The sequence below is a fragment of the Branchiostoma belcheri genome, unplaced genomic scaffold, assembly GCF_001625305.1.
Source record: "Branchiostoma belcheri isolate BF01 breed outbred unplaced genomic scaffold, Haploidv18h27 scaffold4, whole genome shotgun sequence".
Taxonomy (NCBI): Eukaryota; Metazoa; Chordata; class Leptocardii; order Amphioxiformes; family Branchiostomatidae; genus Branchiostoma; species Branchiostoma belcheri.
Window position 1 is genome coordinate 7519413 of NW_017804020.1, and position 13115 is coordinate 7532527.

A 13115-nucleotide genomic window follows, 5' to 3' on the forward strand; every position below is an offset into this window, starting at 1 on the left:
AAGCTAAAATTGGTCTGGTGACCAGGATATATTTAAGGATGACATCCCATCTATAGTTTTCACATGTTTTGTCAGAAAAAATACCTTCTGCAATGGGCAAAATTCTGATGCGACGTTGACCAAACATACAACGGAAAAACACGAAAAATCCAGGTTTCGCCAAGACTCAGTAAGTTCTGCCAACGTGCCCAAGAAGCCCAATAGTACACAAGGGCATAAACAAACCAACATTAAAGTCTCAGCCAATGGCAGTATTCAGCAGAAACAGACTTAGACCCCGTTCACAGTCAAAAAAATGGATCTGGATTGACTGCCGATCGGGATCAAAATTATGGAAATGAGGTCAATCCGGATCGGTATTCTCTTTATTTCCGCTAAGATTCCAGCCTGTACAAACTTTCTGAGTTCCCGTCTTGCAAAATTTATGGCGGAGTTGCAGCGGCTATGACACGTTCAAGATGGCGGGCTCTAATCACGTGACACCTCAATCCATTTCTGAGCGAGATGCGCCATGCAATCTGGATTAGCAAAAAGCAGTGTGAATGCGCGGGTCGATCGGGATTGATGAATTTCTGATCGGGATCGGCGGTCAATCCAGATAAATTTTTTTAGTGTAAACGGGGTCTTATAAAGCATGCTTTAACCTTATGCATACTAAGGTAGCCACTAGGCACCAAACGTGTATTGGTTATAGGCAGCAGGGAGAAGGTTAAAGTAAGTACCTATTTCACAGGTGTCTCCTGTCCAGCCCAGAGCACAGGTACAGTGGAAACCATTGGACACCTCCGTACACTGACCTCCATTCTTACACGGGTTGGATACGCAGGGTTGTTCAGCTGTAATAGGGAGACATACAAAAACAGTGTAACTTATAATGTACACACGTATAAAAAATGTTAAAGGTACAGGTAGTTCTTCTAAGGTGCAGTGGGTTGAATATTCACTGTGTCCAGGGCATGGTATTGAAAGGTGGAGCCCAACCCTCTTTTTCAACTGCCTTTTACCTCCCCAATTAAAGTTAGGTACCCATTTTACGCCTGTTTCAGAGACCTTTTCTCAATTTTGATTCAACAAAACAACATGTTTACATGGAGGCAGTGTGACTGTCCTGAATAACTATCATGTCTTGACCCTTCCAATGTATAAACAGTGCAGTACTATGATCAATTAATAAATAATTGTCATCAGAGAATATGCAATACACAAACAAACGTGTCAGAAAGCTGATCAAAATGTGTTGTGTCGAGTTAGGAATTCATGACACCATGTTTTGGAACTATTTCTACTCTGGCCATTATAGTACATGTCCGTCAACATGCCATGTAACGTTACATGTGGAACAACAGGTATAAACAACTACAGCTACATCCTGCAAACTCACATTGTACCTGCATTGTCATGAGGAAACCTACACCATAGACTAATTACATACAAAAAATAGGTTACCAGTCAATAAGAGATATTTGGCAATGAAAAAAACATGAGTTATAGATATATATCTACCCTGTTTACCACCTTGAGTGTACGTACATGTGTGTATGATGAATTATACTGGGTCAATATTTTCTGAACAGTGAAAAAGGTCCCTGAAAAGACTTTGTTTTGTGGCCGGGGGGCATTACGGACCAGTGACTGGTTGTTGTGATGATAGATTATCTTGCATTGTGTACCACACCTACTGGCCATGGGAACATATACTGGATTCACTTAAAGGTCACTGGCGCGCGTGACCTTGCCACTATGCCTACCAGGCGTGATGGTGTGTATGACAGCACTCATGATATCACTCTCACACAAGAAAAAAAATCGCCTGGATATTTTTTTTTTTTTGCCATGGAAGAAGAACTTTATTGCACAACAATTGCACATGGTACAATGTATGGCAAACTACATAAAGAGAGAGTAACAACAATAAAATAAGTGTGTTGCATAAGACCTAATATTTGTGAGTGAGAAAATGAGTGAGGGAATAACTGTGCTTGTCAATATTTCACCACATTTTTAAAATACATACTTTTCAAACCTTCCCTTCTGCCCTTTACTTTACTATACTTATAGCCCAGTTACGACATATAACTTAACCACTTATAGCCAAGTTTGTCATTTTATTGATATTACTACTAGTATTGATTTGTATTAGTTCATTGATGTTCTTTATCTTCCTTTGATTCTGTATTTTTCTGTTAGATTTCTGTCATGATCTGTGGTACCTCTTTGTATTTGTTTCTTACTTTTCGTAGTAGCGGTAGAAGTAGTATGTAATTCTTTATTCTACCAAGGACTTGATTATACTGCTGCGACAAAGAGGTGGGCAGCAGAACGTTGGCTAGTATTCACACCACACCTTCAAGCAAGCTACAGAAAAATAAATTTAATAAAAAATGAATATAATATCATTTTAAAAAGGCTTACCAATTTCACAGCTCCTTCCAGAAAATCCCTCCAAACACTCGCACCTGTACTCATCAGGGTCTTCATTGTGGCAGGTGCCTCCGTTCAAACATGGCTGGTGTCTGCCACAGAAGTTCAGATCTACGGAGAAAGGTTCGGTCAAACATCTGATTTTTTTCCCCACATTCCGTACGTGTGGATGTATGAAAAAGAAGACAGCCCGCAAGACATAAACACGTTATGCTTCCTGAAAACTATTCTTTTGTCATTGTTTTGTAAGGTGCTTATTATGAATGAAGGCTGTTGACTTTGTGGGATGTTGGTACACCGCGTTTTCTTCAGCTGATGCCACACTGTGTGATCTTTTTGTTTCCCATGCCACCAGACACAATTAGATCTGAACCCTGAAGCTTTTGCTCACATTTGAATAAACATGCCAGACATTCAGGGTAGTTTGTGCGACATTCCCACCATCTTCCCTGACACCTACTATCTGTCACTTTGACATAATCAAGATGCGGGATAAGACAGATGGGACAGTTTTATCTCCCATCTTTGATCTATGGGACTCCTGACATTGAACAAAGCTGCTAACTGCCTCTTTGTACGAAGCAAGCCAGGAATACCGAGCCAAGCAGGTGTATGTAACGCACACGTCCGCAAAGGTGTCGGCTGATATGTTGTTAGGACAGTAAACAAAGTTTACAGATAAAGCCAAGGTCACGGGTAGGTCGACACAAAGCAGTAGCCGTGTTGCGGGAGCCTGAATGAAAGCTGAGAAGCGGTGTACCAGGGGTTGTCGCAAACAGAAACAGGATCATGGGACTCTAAAAAAACCTCCTCTGGAATAGCAGCTAACAGGAGTGTGTATGTGCAAGGTCATGTGGTGGGTTCAGAACTAGGTCACTTTCCCAGACAGCTCTAATTGCCGTGCCTGTCATGGGAGAGCTGTGCAGGGCCTGGGTTATTTCAAAAAGAAAGTCACTATGACTAAGACTATATGGACCTTCTGCAGCAATACTGCAAGCAGCTTGCTCATACAAATGTACACATACAGTCAAAAGTCAGTTATGAGTTCCAGCATACGCATGTTTTAATATGCATGTTCATTGTCAGTGGTTCGTGCCAGAATACATGTATGTACAGTGTACTTTGGAATGTATTGATTGTAATGGCTAATACTCACGTGGAATTCCATCATGTTCAAGTACAAGTCAGACCTACCTTTATCACAGAGCAGACCACCCCAGTTGGTATCACACAGGCACTCCCAGGGACTGTTGCAGCTCCCATGCACACAGCCTGGATAAGGAATGCACTGGTCACATAGAGGACCTTGCCAGCCATACTGGCACCTGCAAAAAAAAATAAAACAAGAGGCCCTTGAGTTAGCCTGATGCCAGGAAAAACCCTTTGAAAGAAAATATAGTCATTCGCCGTTTTGTTTCTGCGTAATGCGTTGTAGCTACCCAGAATTTATCGCAAAATGTAATGGGGAGGCTTCCTGAATTCAGCATAATACGTAGTCGACTCTCAAAATTTAGCGTTGTCAGGATCCCCCCCCCATGTAGGCCCTCATAAAACTGCTCTTATTTTATTTAATATGGTAGAAAAATCTGTTGCTGATATTGCGATGAGTCAGTTATTCTACAATTATGGGATTCAACTGCCGAAAATGGGGAAAAACCAGGACAAAACTCTTAAATTGATAGTGCAACTTACTGTAAAAGTCAAATGCACATACTGGTACCATTAGTGCATAATTATGTATATATGCAAACAAATTCTTTTTATTCAAATGTCTGTCAATACTACATTTCTGCAGACCTATCATTTCAATTTGATATTATGGCATACTGATTTCCAAGATATATTCATAATAGAAATACATAGATAGACACAGTGATAGCATACTGTATAGCAGTAAACATTAATTAAAATAGTAAACGATATAATAATAAAATATAGCTGGAACCGCAGACTTTGTTTCTCTATTTTTTCATCACCACGTGACCTTGACATGTCAATTATGCAAGGTGAATCTATATTCAAATTTTTAATACTCGATACTAAAATATGACTCCTTAAAATGAAATTAAGAATATTATTGATAAGACAGTGACTGTTCCAACTGTCCAGCTGGTGAAACCATGAAGTTACGATTGATAATCCCTTAAAAATGTTGACATGGTCATGAACAATACAAAATCACTGCTCCCACTGCTCGTGTGCTCGGGGGCTTGTTGATAAAGGAGCCACTAATCCAAGTAAGGAACCTGTCAGTTGTCTGTCAACATCAATATAATTCCCAGGCCACACCAGTTTAATTTGTTGTTCATCGGATTTGTTCAGAAAAAATACGAAGCGACCGGGCGAAAAAATTCAGCATTTAGGAGTTGCTTCAGAATTTTTTTTTTTCTTGCAAATCAGAAAAAATGAAACAGCCGAATCTGAGAACCAATTCATCATCTATGTCAGATTTTAGTGCTAATTGATTAAATTAGTGTGGCCTTAGTAAGGCTACTGTAGATTTGCTTACTTCTGTGGTGGCTATTTTATGGTTGAAGGGAAAGGGATCGAGGTTTTCGCAGTGTTGTCAACTGTATGGTACAGTATACAAGGATACAATGTAGTATTCAGGGTAGAGGTCACCGTGAAAAATCATGATAATAACAGCCAAATGCAAACTGGCTTCCAACGGGCGGTTGTCCTACCTTGGCCAACAAAACAAAATGAAAGTTAACAATTCTACACAACCCAGTATTAGAATCACCCACATACTCGGAGACTTGCACACACAGGAGGCTAGAAAATAAAGTCGCAGCAAAACTTTCAATATTTACAGTATCATATTGTTTTTTCCACAGTATTCACAAATCTAGCTTCCCACACTATTACACAAAACAAATAACAGTGTATTTTTTTTACAGGTCTTTAGCCTAAGTGGCCTTGAAAACAGTTATTATATGCCGCCAACAGAGACAAAAGGTGTTACTTTCTGATCCAGATGACCACCGAATGTTGGAAATTTCTCAAGTGGGGGACAAAAGGAAGCAACAGGTGGTCACAACAATCTGCCCATTTCAGGTTATTAAGGTGTGCCATCACTCACAAAGGTGCCATTTACTTTTCCCACACAAAAGAGCGCTTCTAGAGGCTCTGTTAATGGGTTAAATGGCCATCTAAACAGGCAAACTCAACCAAGTGCACTTCTGTAATGACACTTGTGAGAAGGAATTTATTCAACAACAGTTAATCAGTAGTTCCCCAAGTGGTTTACAGTCAGAGATGGCGATCAGGCCTTCCAGCATTAAAGAAAAAACTGGAAATTTATTGCTTCATTCGGTCTCAGCGAATGATATAACCTCATTATCCCCAGCCCTGCGTGTACTGTGGGAAGGGCCGCCCTGTACGAACAGCCCGCAGGCCACAACAATGGAAGATTTACACCAGCTGCGATTGTCATCCTTGGGAGAGTGACAGTACTTAACTACCCAAGCAACTCCAGAGTGTGGGAACCAAAGCCCAAAAGTCCTGATAAGGAGATGCCTCCAGACAGGTGTATCATTATCAGGATTATCTATTGTCTGTGTGATGTCAGGTGAGAAGGATGGGTGGGCCGACACCTAGGTGACACCTGTTGGCAGCGTCCCAAAAACTCTAATTGGTCCCCAGAAAGCCCCCCCTTTACCCCCTTCTTTCTACCACGATCAGAAAAGGTAGCTAATAAGGTGTGTCAATACAATATAGTACTCTGTAAAGATGCGATCCAAATCCCCGCACACCTCTAAAGAGATGCCTCGGGGCGGCTACTGTTACACTAGTATGTTAAGGTGTACTGATTCAGCTTGGATAAACTCTTTTCCTGTTAGTTGAAAACATCACGTGGCACAAAACACGATTTGGACGCAAACGAAAGACTTGGGTCGGCGGGATAGTTGACCTACTATAGCCCCACGGGCTATTCTCAGATTGTTCTTGTTTGGGACGTGTTCCATTCAGGCAAGAACAAAGGGCCCCAGATACCTTCCAGACAGTTGCCCAGGTAGGCGTTAATTGCTGTCATTTACTGGGCAACTCTTAGGAGGAACCAACTTTTACAAGGGGAGGGCAGGCCTCTTCACAATAGCTGCGCAGGTATCCCTTCATGCTTCGGGGCCAAGAATGTCATGCCCTGATTGCTAAGTACCATCTTCTGCTTAAAGTTCATGACAGCAGCCATCAAGCTGTGAAATTATTTGAATAATAATGGCGGGAGAGTGTGCAGGAATCGTGCGGCACCCTGTCACCACCTCCCGGACATCACCCCTCCTGCAATTATTTGCATAAGGGTTCAATGTTTGATTGCAGAGTGCAAATTGAAATCCCCTGAGTCTATTAATTCTAACTCCGTCATCAAATGACAAAGGACGCAACACCTACTTTGCATACACCGGCAAACTTTCTCACGGGAAAGCTCGCGTCATGAATAGGAAGACTGTGTACGCCACGAGGACTATAAATACACGAGATTAACTCGCTGCCGGCAGTCGCACATTCCTATACACTCAATGCAGCATGTAACTGTATACATATATGATTGTTTGGAGTGTGCCGGCGTGCTCGACTTTAAAAAGCTGCCAGCACCACACTTTTGTTGCTCCCGATTAATGAAATTAGACAGACCCCGGAATGTTGACAGGATGTTTATAGGGACTTAGCAGCCATTTTGGTAGGGAAAAAAGGGAAGGTGAGAGCGGGGACGGATAATCTTCGAAAAACATCAAGGTACAGCAACTTTGGCAAACAACGTGCGTGACAGGTGATGATGAATTAGTAGGGCACACAAGGAAGGGCAGCTAGTGGGCAGACTGTCATTATGAAGCTAAGCATACATACTGTGGGAAAGTTCAGAAGTGGGCAAACAAGTACTTGAGCATGTCTGGACATATTGGCAGGGGTGATCTACAGTCTGTGTGAGTGAGTCACCCTACACCTGCGTACCGGCCGAGTACGTGACAGCATGCTGCTGTCGCCACGGTGATACCACACGGCGACGGCCAATCACAACTCTCCACACGGTCCGAACAAAGGCTGCATATTTCCAAAATATCTGGGGTCAAACCCAACAAGCAAATCATAAACAGCCCTGTTTGACTAATATGACCGCGGCAAACAACCAACCTGCGACGAAGTCCACCAGTAATTAATGTGTAACTTTTCAGAAAATAAAACTTATCATTTGTAAACAGAGATTACAAGTCCCTGAAATGTTAACAAACTATACGCTGAACTTGGATGAAGGCCTGTTAAAGGTTTCTTTGCCGCTGCCAAGCACACAATCACAAATTGTCCACGTCCCGTTTTGTTTTCATTAACAAGGAGGGGCAGACACGCACCAACAGTCCCCAGGTCCCCGGCTTCTAGCCCCAATGCTCTTAAGTACCCTACAGCACATAAGCAAACACTATTTGTTTACTATAAAAAAGCCATGGCAAGCCCTCGTCCACTTGGTTGACTTTCAAAAGGAATGATTGGAGCTTGTAATAATGCGCCATCGTAGGATTTACCATCGCAAAAAAGTTTCTCGAGCCGACACTTCTGTACTTTGGTAAAACCAAGGCTAGTTCACTAAAAAAAACCACCTGACTCATCCTTTGACCATGTTGATTGCAAGTGAGCTCACTGAAGAGTCAAACACTGTCTCAAATCCTAGTCTAAGACATAAATTACAGTTCTATGGTTGACACATAAAAGCTATCTTGTGGAAATGACGACAGCGATCAAGCAAATTTCATGGTTCAGCAGATTCGCTGCCATGACAACCAGTATCAACAGTTCTTGCTGACATGACAGACAGAAAGAAAAGGTTCTTCTTAGGCCATACCAATTTAATTTCTTGGTTAACGGATTCGCCCGCTTCATTTTTTTCTGATTTGAAAATAAAAATAAAAATTCAGAATCAACTGCAAAATGCTCATATTTTGCCCTGAACAGTTGAAAACAGTCCTTTTCATCCTAGTTGTTACAGATATTCCATCTTTCAATGTAAGGGTATCTTAAAAAGTTCAAAATTCATTGTTTTAATTTTCAACCAGCCTGGTTTGTTGACTTCATGGCTCCTATCATACCATTTTGGGCCATAAAAGGATGCCTAGGCCTGTTTTTATTTTTATTTTTTTTTCGCCCGCCTGCTTCATTATTTTTCTAGAAAAATCCGTTAACCAAGAAATTAAATTGGTGTGGCCTTAGAGTGAAAATGCAGTGTCATCCCTAGGAATCTTTCTAATTGAATAACTCGGGTCGTCAAAGATATTTTGACAAAAGAGGGTCTGCATGCCTTTTTCCGTGAGGCATATCAAGCTATTTTAATTCACCACTAATCCTAGCCAGCCCTCAACAGTAAGCATTGTCAGTTAATTGTTCGTAAATGATCACCTTAATTCTATCTAGCACATTAGTTGCTATCTGGAATTCATCATTAAGTGTTCCTAAATTTACTGTTAAACTTTGCTAGCTCCCTAAATTTCCCATTAAATGTTGCCATCCCCTTAAATTTCCCATTAGTAGTTCCCCCAAAGTTGGCCCACAAGCCCTTTTCCGTAGAGCGTAATCGGCCGTTTTAATTCTACATAGAGCATAGACGGACCGCTCTTCGCATTTTGCGTAGAGCGTATTCACCCGTTTTAATCCTACATAATGCGTTGTAGCTACTTGGAATTTATCGTAAAGCGTAATCGAGGGTTTCCGAATTCAGCGTAGAGCGTTGTCGGCAGCCCCCCTTGCAGGCCCTCTTAAAAGTTAAAGATATTTCTAGAGAACACTCACCTGCACTGTCCCGGGACAGAGCAGTGCCCATGTGCTGTGTCACAACCAACTCTGCATACAGCTGGAAATATAAGAAGAAAGTGTTAAAAGAATATGAAAAATAACATTAACTCGATAATAATGATAAAAATAAACCATTTATTCATTCATAAAAGTGATAATAGTCCATACATACATGATATATGTGTAATATTCGAATGTTGCGTAACTCACTGAACTAAGTCGTCCTAAACATACAAATATTACCACCATAACCTATACAAAAAGCGACCTACTTTATATAAATTAACGTTATAGTATATCTGTCTTTGTATCACACACTTGATTGTACGACAACAGTTTTTTCAGTAATACACACCTTAAAACTATGATTTTCATGGCTTAAAATTTACATATGTCAATCAAATCATTTAGTCAATAAATTCCATTCATACCCTTATGATTGATTTTTTTTCTTTCACTGACATTATAATTCATCACTAATGTTACTTTTAGGGGTTAAGTAAAGACTAATGAGACCAAAAAATATAAAATAAAATAACTCTAAGGCCACATCAATTTAATTTCTTGGTTAACGGATTTTTCTAGAGAAAATAATGGAGCGGACGGGCGGAAAAAAAATTAAAACAGGCCTAGGCATCCTATTATGGCCCAAAATGGTACGATAGGAGCCATGAAGTCAACACACCAGGCTGGTTCAAAATTTAAACGTGAATTTTGAACTTTTAATGATACCACTGCATTGAAAAATTGAATAACTGTAACAACTAGGAAGAAAAGGGCTGTTTTTAACTGTTTGGGGCAAAATATGAGCATTTTGCAGTTGATTCTGGATTTTTTTTTGCAAATCAGAAAAAAATGAAGCGGCGAATCCGTTAACCAAGAAATTAAATTTGTGTGGCCTAAGGAGGCATTTTAAAGCCAAAAGTTTCTCTTGCTTTCGAAGGTCTCCCAATACCACAAGGATCGCTGGAATGTGTGGAATTATCCTTCTCACTTCACTTGCACAGTATCTGCCAGATAGGGTTGAACGGTTTCAAATACGTAAGTTATAGACAACATTCCTTTCCTAGAAAGGAATAAACTAAGATAAACCTTTGTTCTTTAGCTGAGTGTACCGTGACGACATGCCAGTTGAACTAACCAGGAGTCCAGGGGTGACAGAAGCTCAAACTTCCAAGTTTGTCTGTAGTTTTGTTTCAGTTCAGGTTATGGAAAATATTTGCTCATTTATATCTGCAGATTTTTTTTCTTACACTTTGTATAATATCTTTAATCTAGAGTTTTAAAGGAAGGTACAGTGCAATCTCAAATTTCATAAATCGTGTTCAGTGGGAGACTTTCAAAGACAATGTTTCAGTACTGTAAATGTTTTTTTTACGTTTTTTTTTTCGACGTGACCTGTCCACCACAAATTCATGACACTGAGATTTTGCACTACTGAATTGTTTCAGCCAAGATGAAGCATAGAAAAACACTTTGCCCTTCTACCACGAAATGAATTCCCTTCAAAAATTTGTGAATTTACAGTATCAGAGAGATAAATTAAAAGTGTTCAGGAGGCATTTTCAAAATGGAGGGGATGGTGGGTGGTTGTACAGATTTTAAAACAGATTCTCAAGCTCGGATTTTGTTTGAGTCAAAGAAAACCCGAGCGTTCTGATACAGCGAGAAGTATACTTGACGTCACACTTCAAACAAGCCACGTGACAAGCTTCACTGGGTCAGTCTACTGAGGAAGACCAGAGTGACTGGTCGAAAGCTCTAGGTGAGAGAAATTTTTGTGTTGGACCAAAAGTTTTAACTTTAAACATGTAACTACCAACACAGATGAACTATCATGATAGGAGAAGTATACTTACGTGTTTTGCAGTCAGCTCCCATCCATCCTTCCTTGCAAACTTTATTCCCGTTCTGATCACAGCTAAAATGTCCTACAAAGTCGTCTCGGGGGCGACAGTACCGGCTACAGTTGGATCCGTAGTAGTGCTCCTCACACAGTACCCTGATCTTGTAGTCAATAACTGCTGTTGGTCCATTGTACTGAAAATTCTGCCAGGTAGTTCCAGGGTGAATCATGCCGGAGACAGAGTAACTGTCAATGAGGCCATCTGCATGAGACACAACCACAAGTGTTAGTCCTCGAAATCATGACATCAAAATCTAACAAACAAACAACCATTCTTTTTCATTGGTTACTTGATTAGACCACACTAATTTAATTTGTTGGTTCACAGATTCGCCCGCTTCATTTTTTTTTATTTGCAAAAAAAAAAAAAAACTCTGAATCAACTCCAAAATGCTAATATTTTGGCCACTTCAGAATTGTTACAGTTTTTCATCTATCAATATTGCAGTGGTTTGATTAAAAGTTTTAAATTCATTGTTTGAATTACAAACCGGCCTGGTATGTTGACTTCATGGCTCCTATCATAGCATTTGGGGCTATCACAGGATTTTTTATAGGATTTTCATATTCATATTTTTTCGCCCTGTCGCTTCATATTTTTTTTCTGAAAAAATCCGAGAACCAACAAATCAAATTGGTGTGGCCTAATCATATACATCTTCTACATCAAAGTTCTTAAAGAACATAACATAATTTTCATATGAAGTGTAATTACTTTTCTTAGAAATATGTATGAGTTTATTCCAATATATAAGGTGATGATGGTTCAAAAAGCCAACAACCAGTATTTTTTTTAATCTTGCATGATGGGAAGTGAAATCTTGCATGATGGGAAATGAAATCTTGCATGATGGGAAAAGTGAGAGGAGTTCACCATTTTGGTTATCACTGCTTTATTTGTTCAGCAGAAATTTCAGCTGGCCCCCGTTGTTTTGAAACTGAGCAGACGGTTCAGAATTCCGGTCTGCGAGTCTGTGTAGGTTTAGATAGACTGACGGTCTGCCTGGAATTAATGACCTGTTTTGAAGCGACTCTTTGTGAGCTCTTCACCGTGACAGTGATGGTACACAACAACTGACGGTAGCATACCTGTCCGGCTGGTGTTGTCCCGATCCCAAGCCTCAAGTATCAATGTGTAGCCACTCTGTAAGGTAAGCAGATGAAAGGATGACATTAGAACACGACAAAGCACTTACAATGTCAAACATAGCTTTCCAGGTACATGCCGATGGCATCAACGTATTTGGTGGAACACAATACCGTCCCAATTGACCCATTACAATTCTAAACCAAAGGGAACTGCTGGTAAAGCTCCCACCAGTATCACATATCCCACACAGTCCCACAGTCTCATACCAAGTGGTTGATGTAAGTGCTGTTGTACAGTTTCCTACTTGAACTTCCTCTTAGGAGACACAAGAACAGTTCCCAAGGTCCTCACTTACATGGACGTGATTTCACGTTTCTTGCAAAAACGTTTTATTACAATGCTCTAAAATATGTGTGTTTGTACTATTTTGTAGATAAAATTGACACCTGTTATTCCAAAGAGAAAACACAAGTTTTAGACCCTGTTCATACCAGACTTATATTTAGCGGTTTCAACCGGTTTTCAAAAACCGGTTTTTATTTAACCTGGTGTGAACGCAAATTAACCGGTTTTTTAGGGGTTTAAATCCGATTTTGAAAAACCACCTCGGGAGGTGGTTTTTGAGGGGTTTTTGTGGGGTTTTTCCACCGAAAAACCTGGTCTGAACGCTAAGGGTTTATTGAACCGGTTTTTGCGTCATAATTCCGGGGTCACGGGGTCAGCATCCTGACCGTGTGCGACCTGCAAGCTTTTTTGATCGCGTTGTTTTGACCAACTTGAGTTCGTTTCCACTGTTTTTCCATGGTTTCTCTTCATTTTGCGATGGAATCAGCATATGCAACCTGGTCGGCGGACGAGACGCTCCTGATACTTAGGTTTGGAGAGCATGAGTCGCCGAATTCGAAAAAGCTGGGGGGG

At 40.5% G+C, this 13115-nt stretch overlaps 1 protein-coding gene across 3 annotated transcripts in view; it reads right to left on the reverse strand.

Annotated features, from left to right (window-relative positions):
• LOC109477094 (protein jagged-1-like) overlaps positions 1-13115 on the reverse strand; it is a 48822-nt gene that overhangs the window by 22263 nt on the left and 13444 nt on the right. For 2 of the 3 annotated variants that reach the window (XM_019778141.1, XM_019778140.1), the window contains exons 3-8: positions 12197-12251; positions 11061-11309; positions 9199-9259; positions 3616-3746; positions 2413-2532; positions 723-836 (exon numbers count right to left, since the gene is read on the reverse strand). In XM_019778141.1, the coding sequence (XP_019633700.1) occupies positions 723-836; positions 2413-2532; positions 3616-3746; positions 9199-9259; positions 11061-11309; positions 12197-12251 (730 nt within the window). Of the gene's footprint in view, positions 1-722; positions 837-2412; positions 2533-3615; positions 3747-9198; positions 9260-11060; positions 11310-12196; positions 12282-13115 lie in introns of those variants that run through there. The other variant, XM_019778142.1, reaches the window with a different exon arrangement.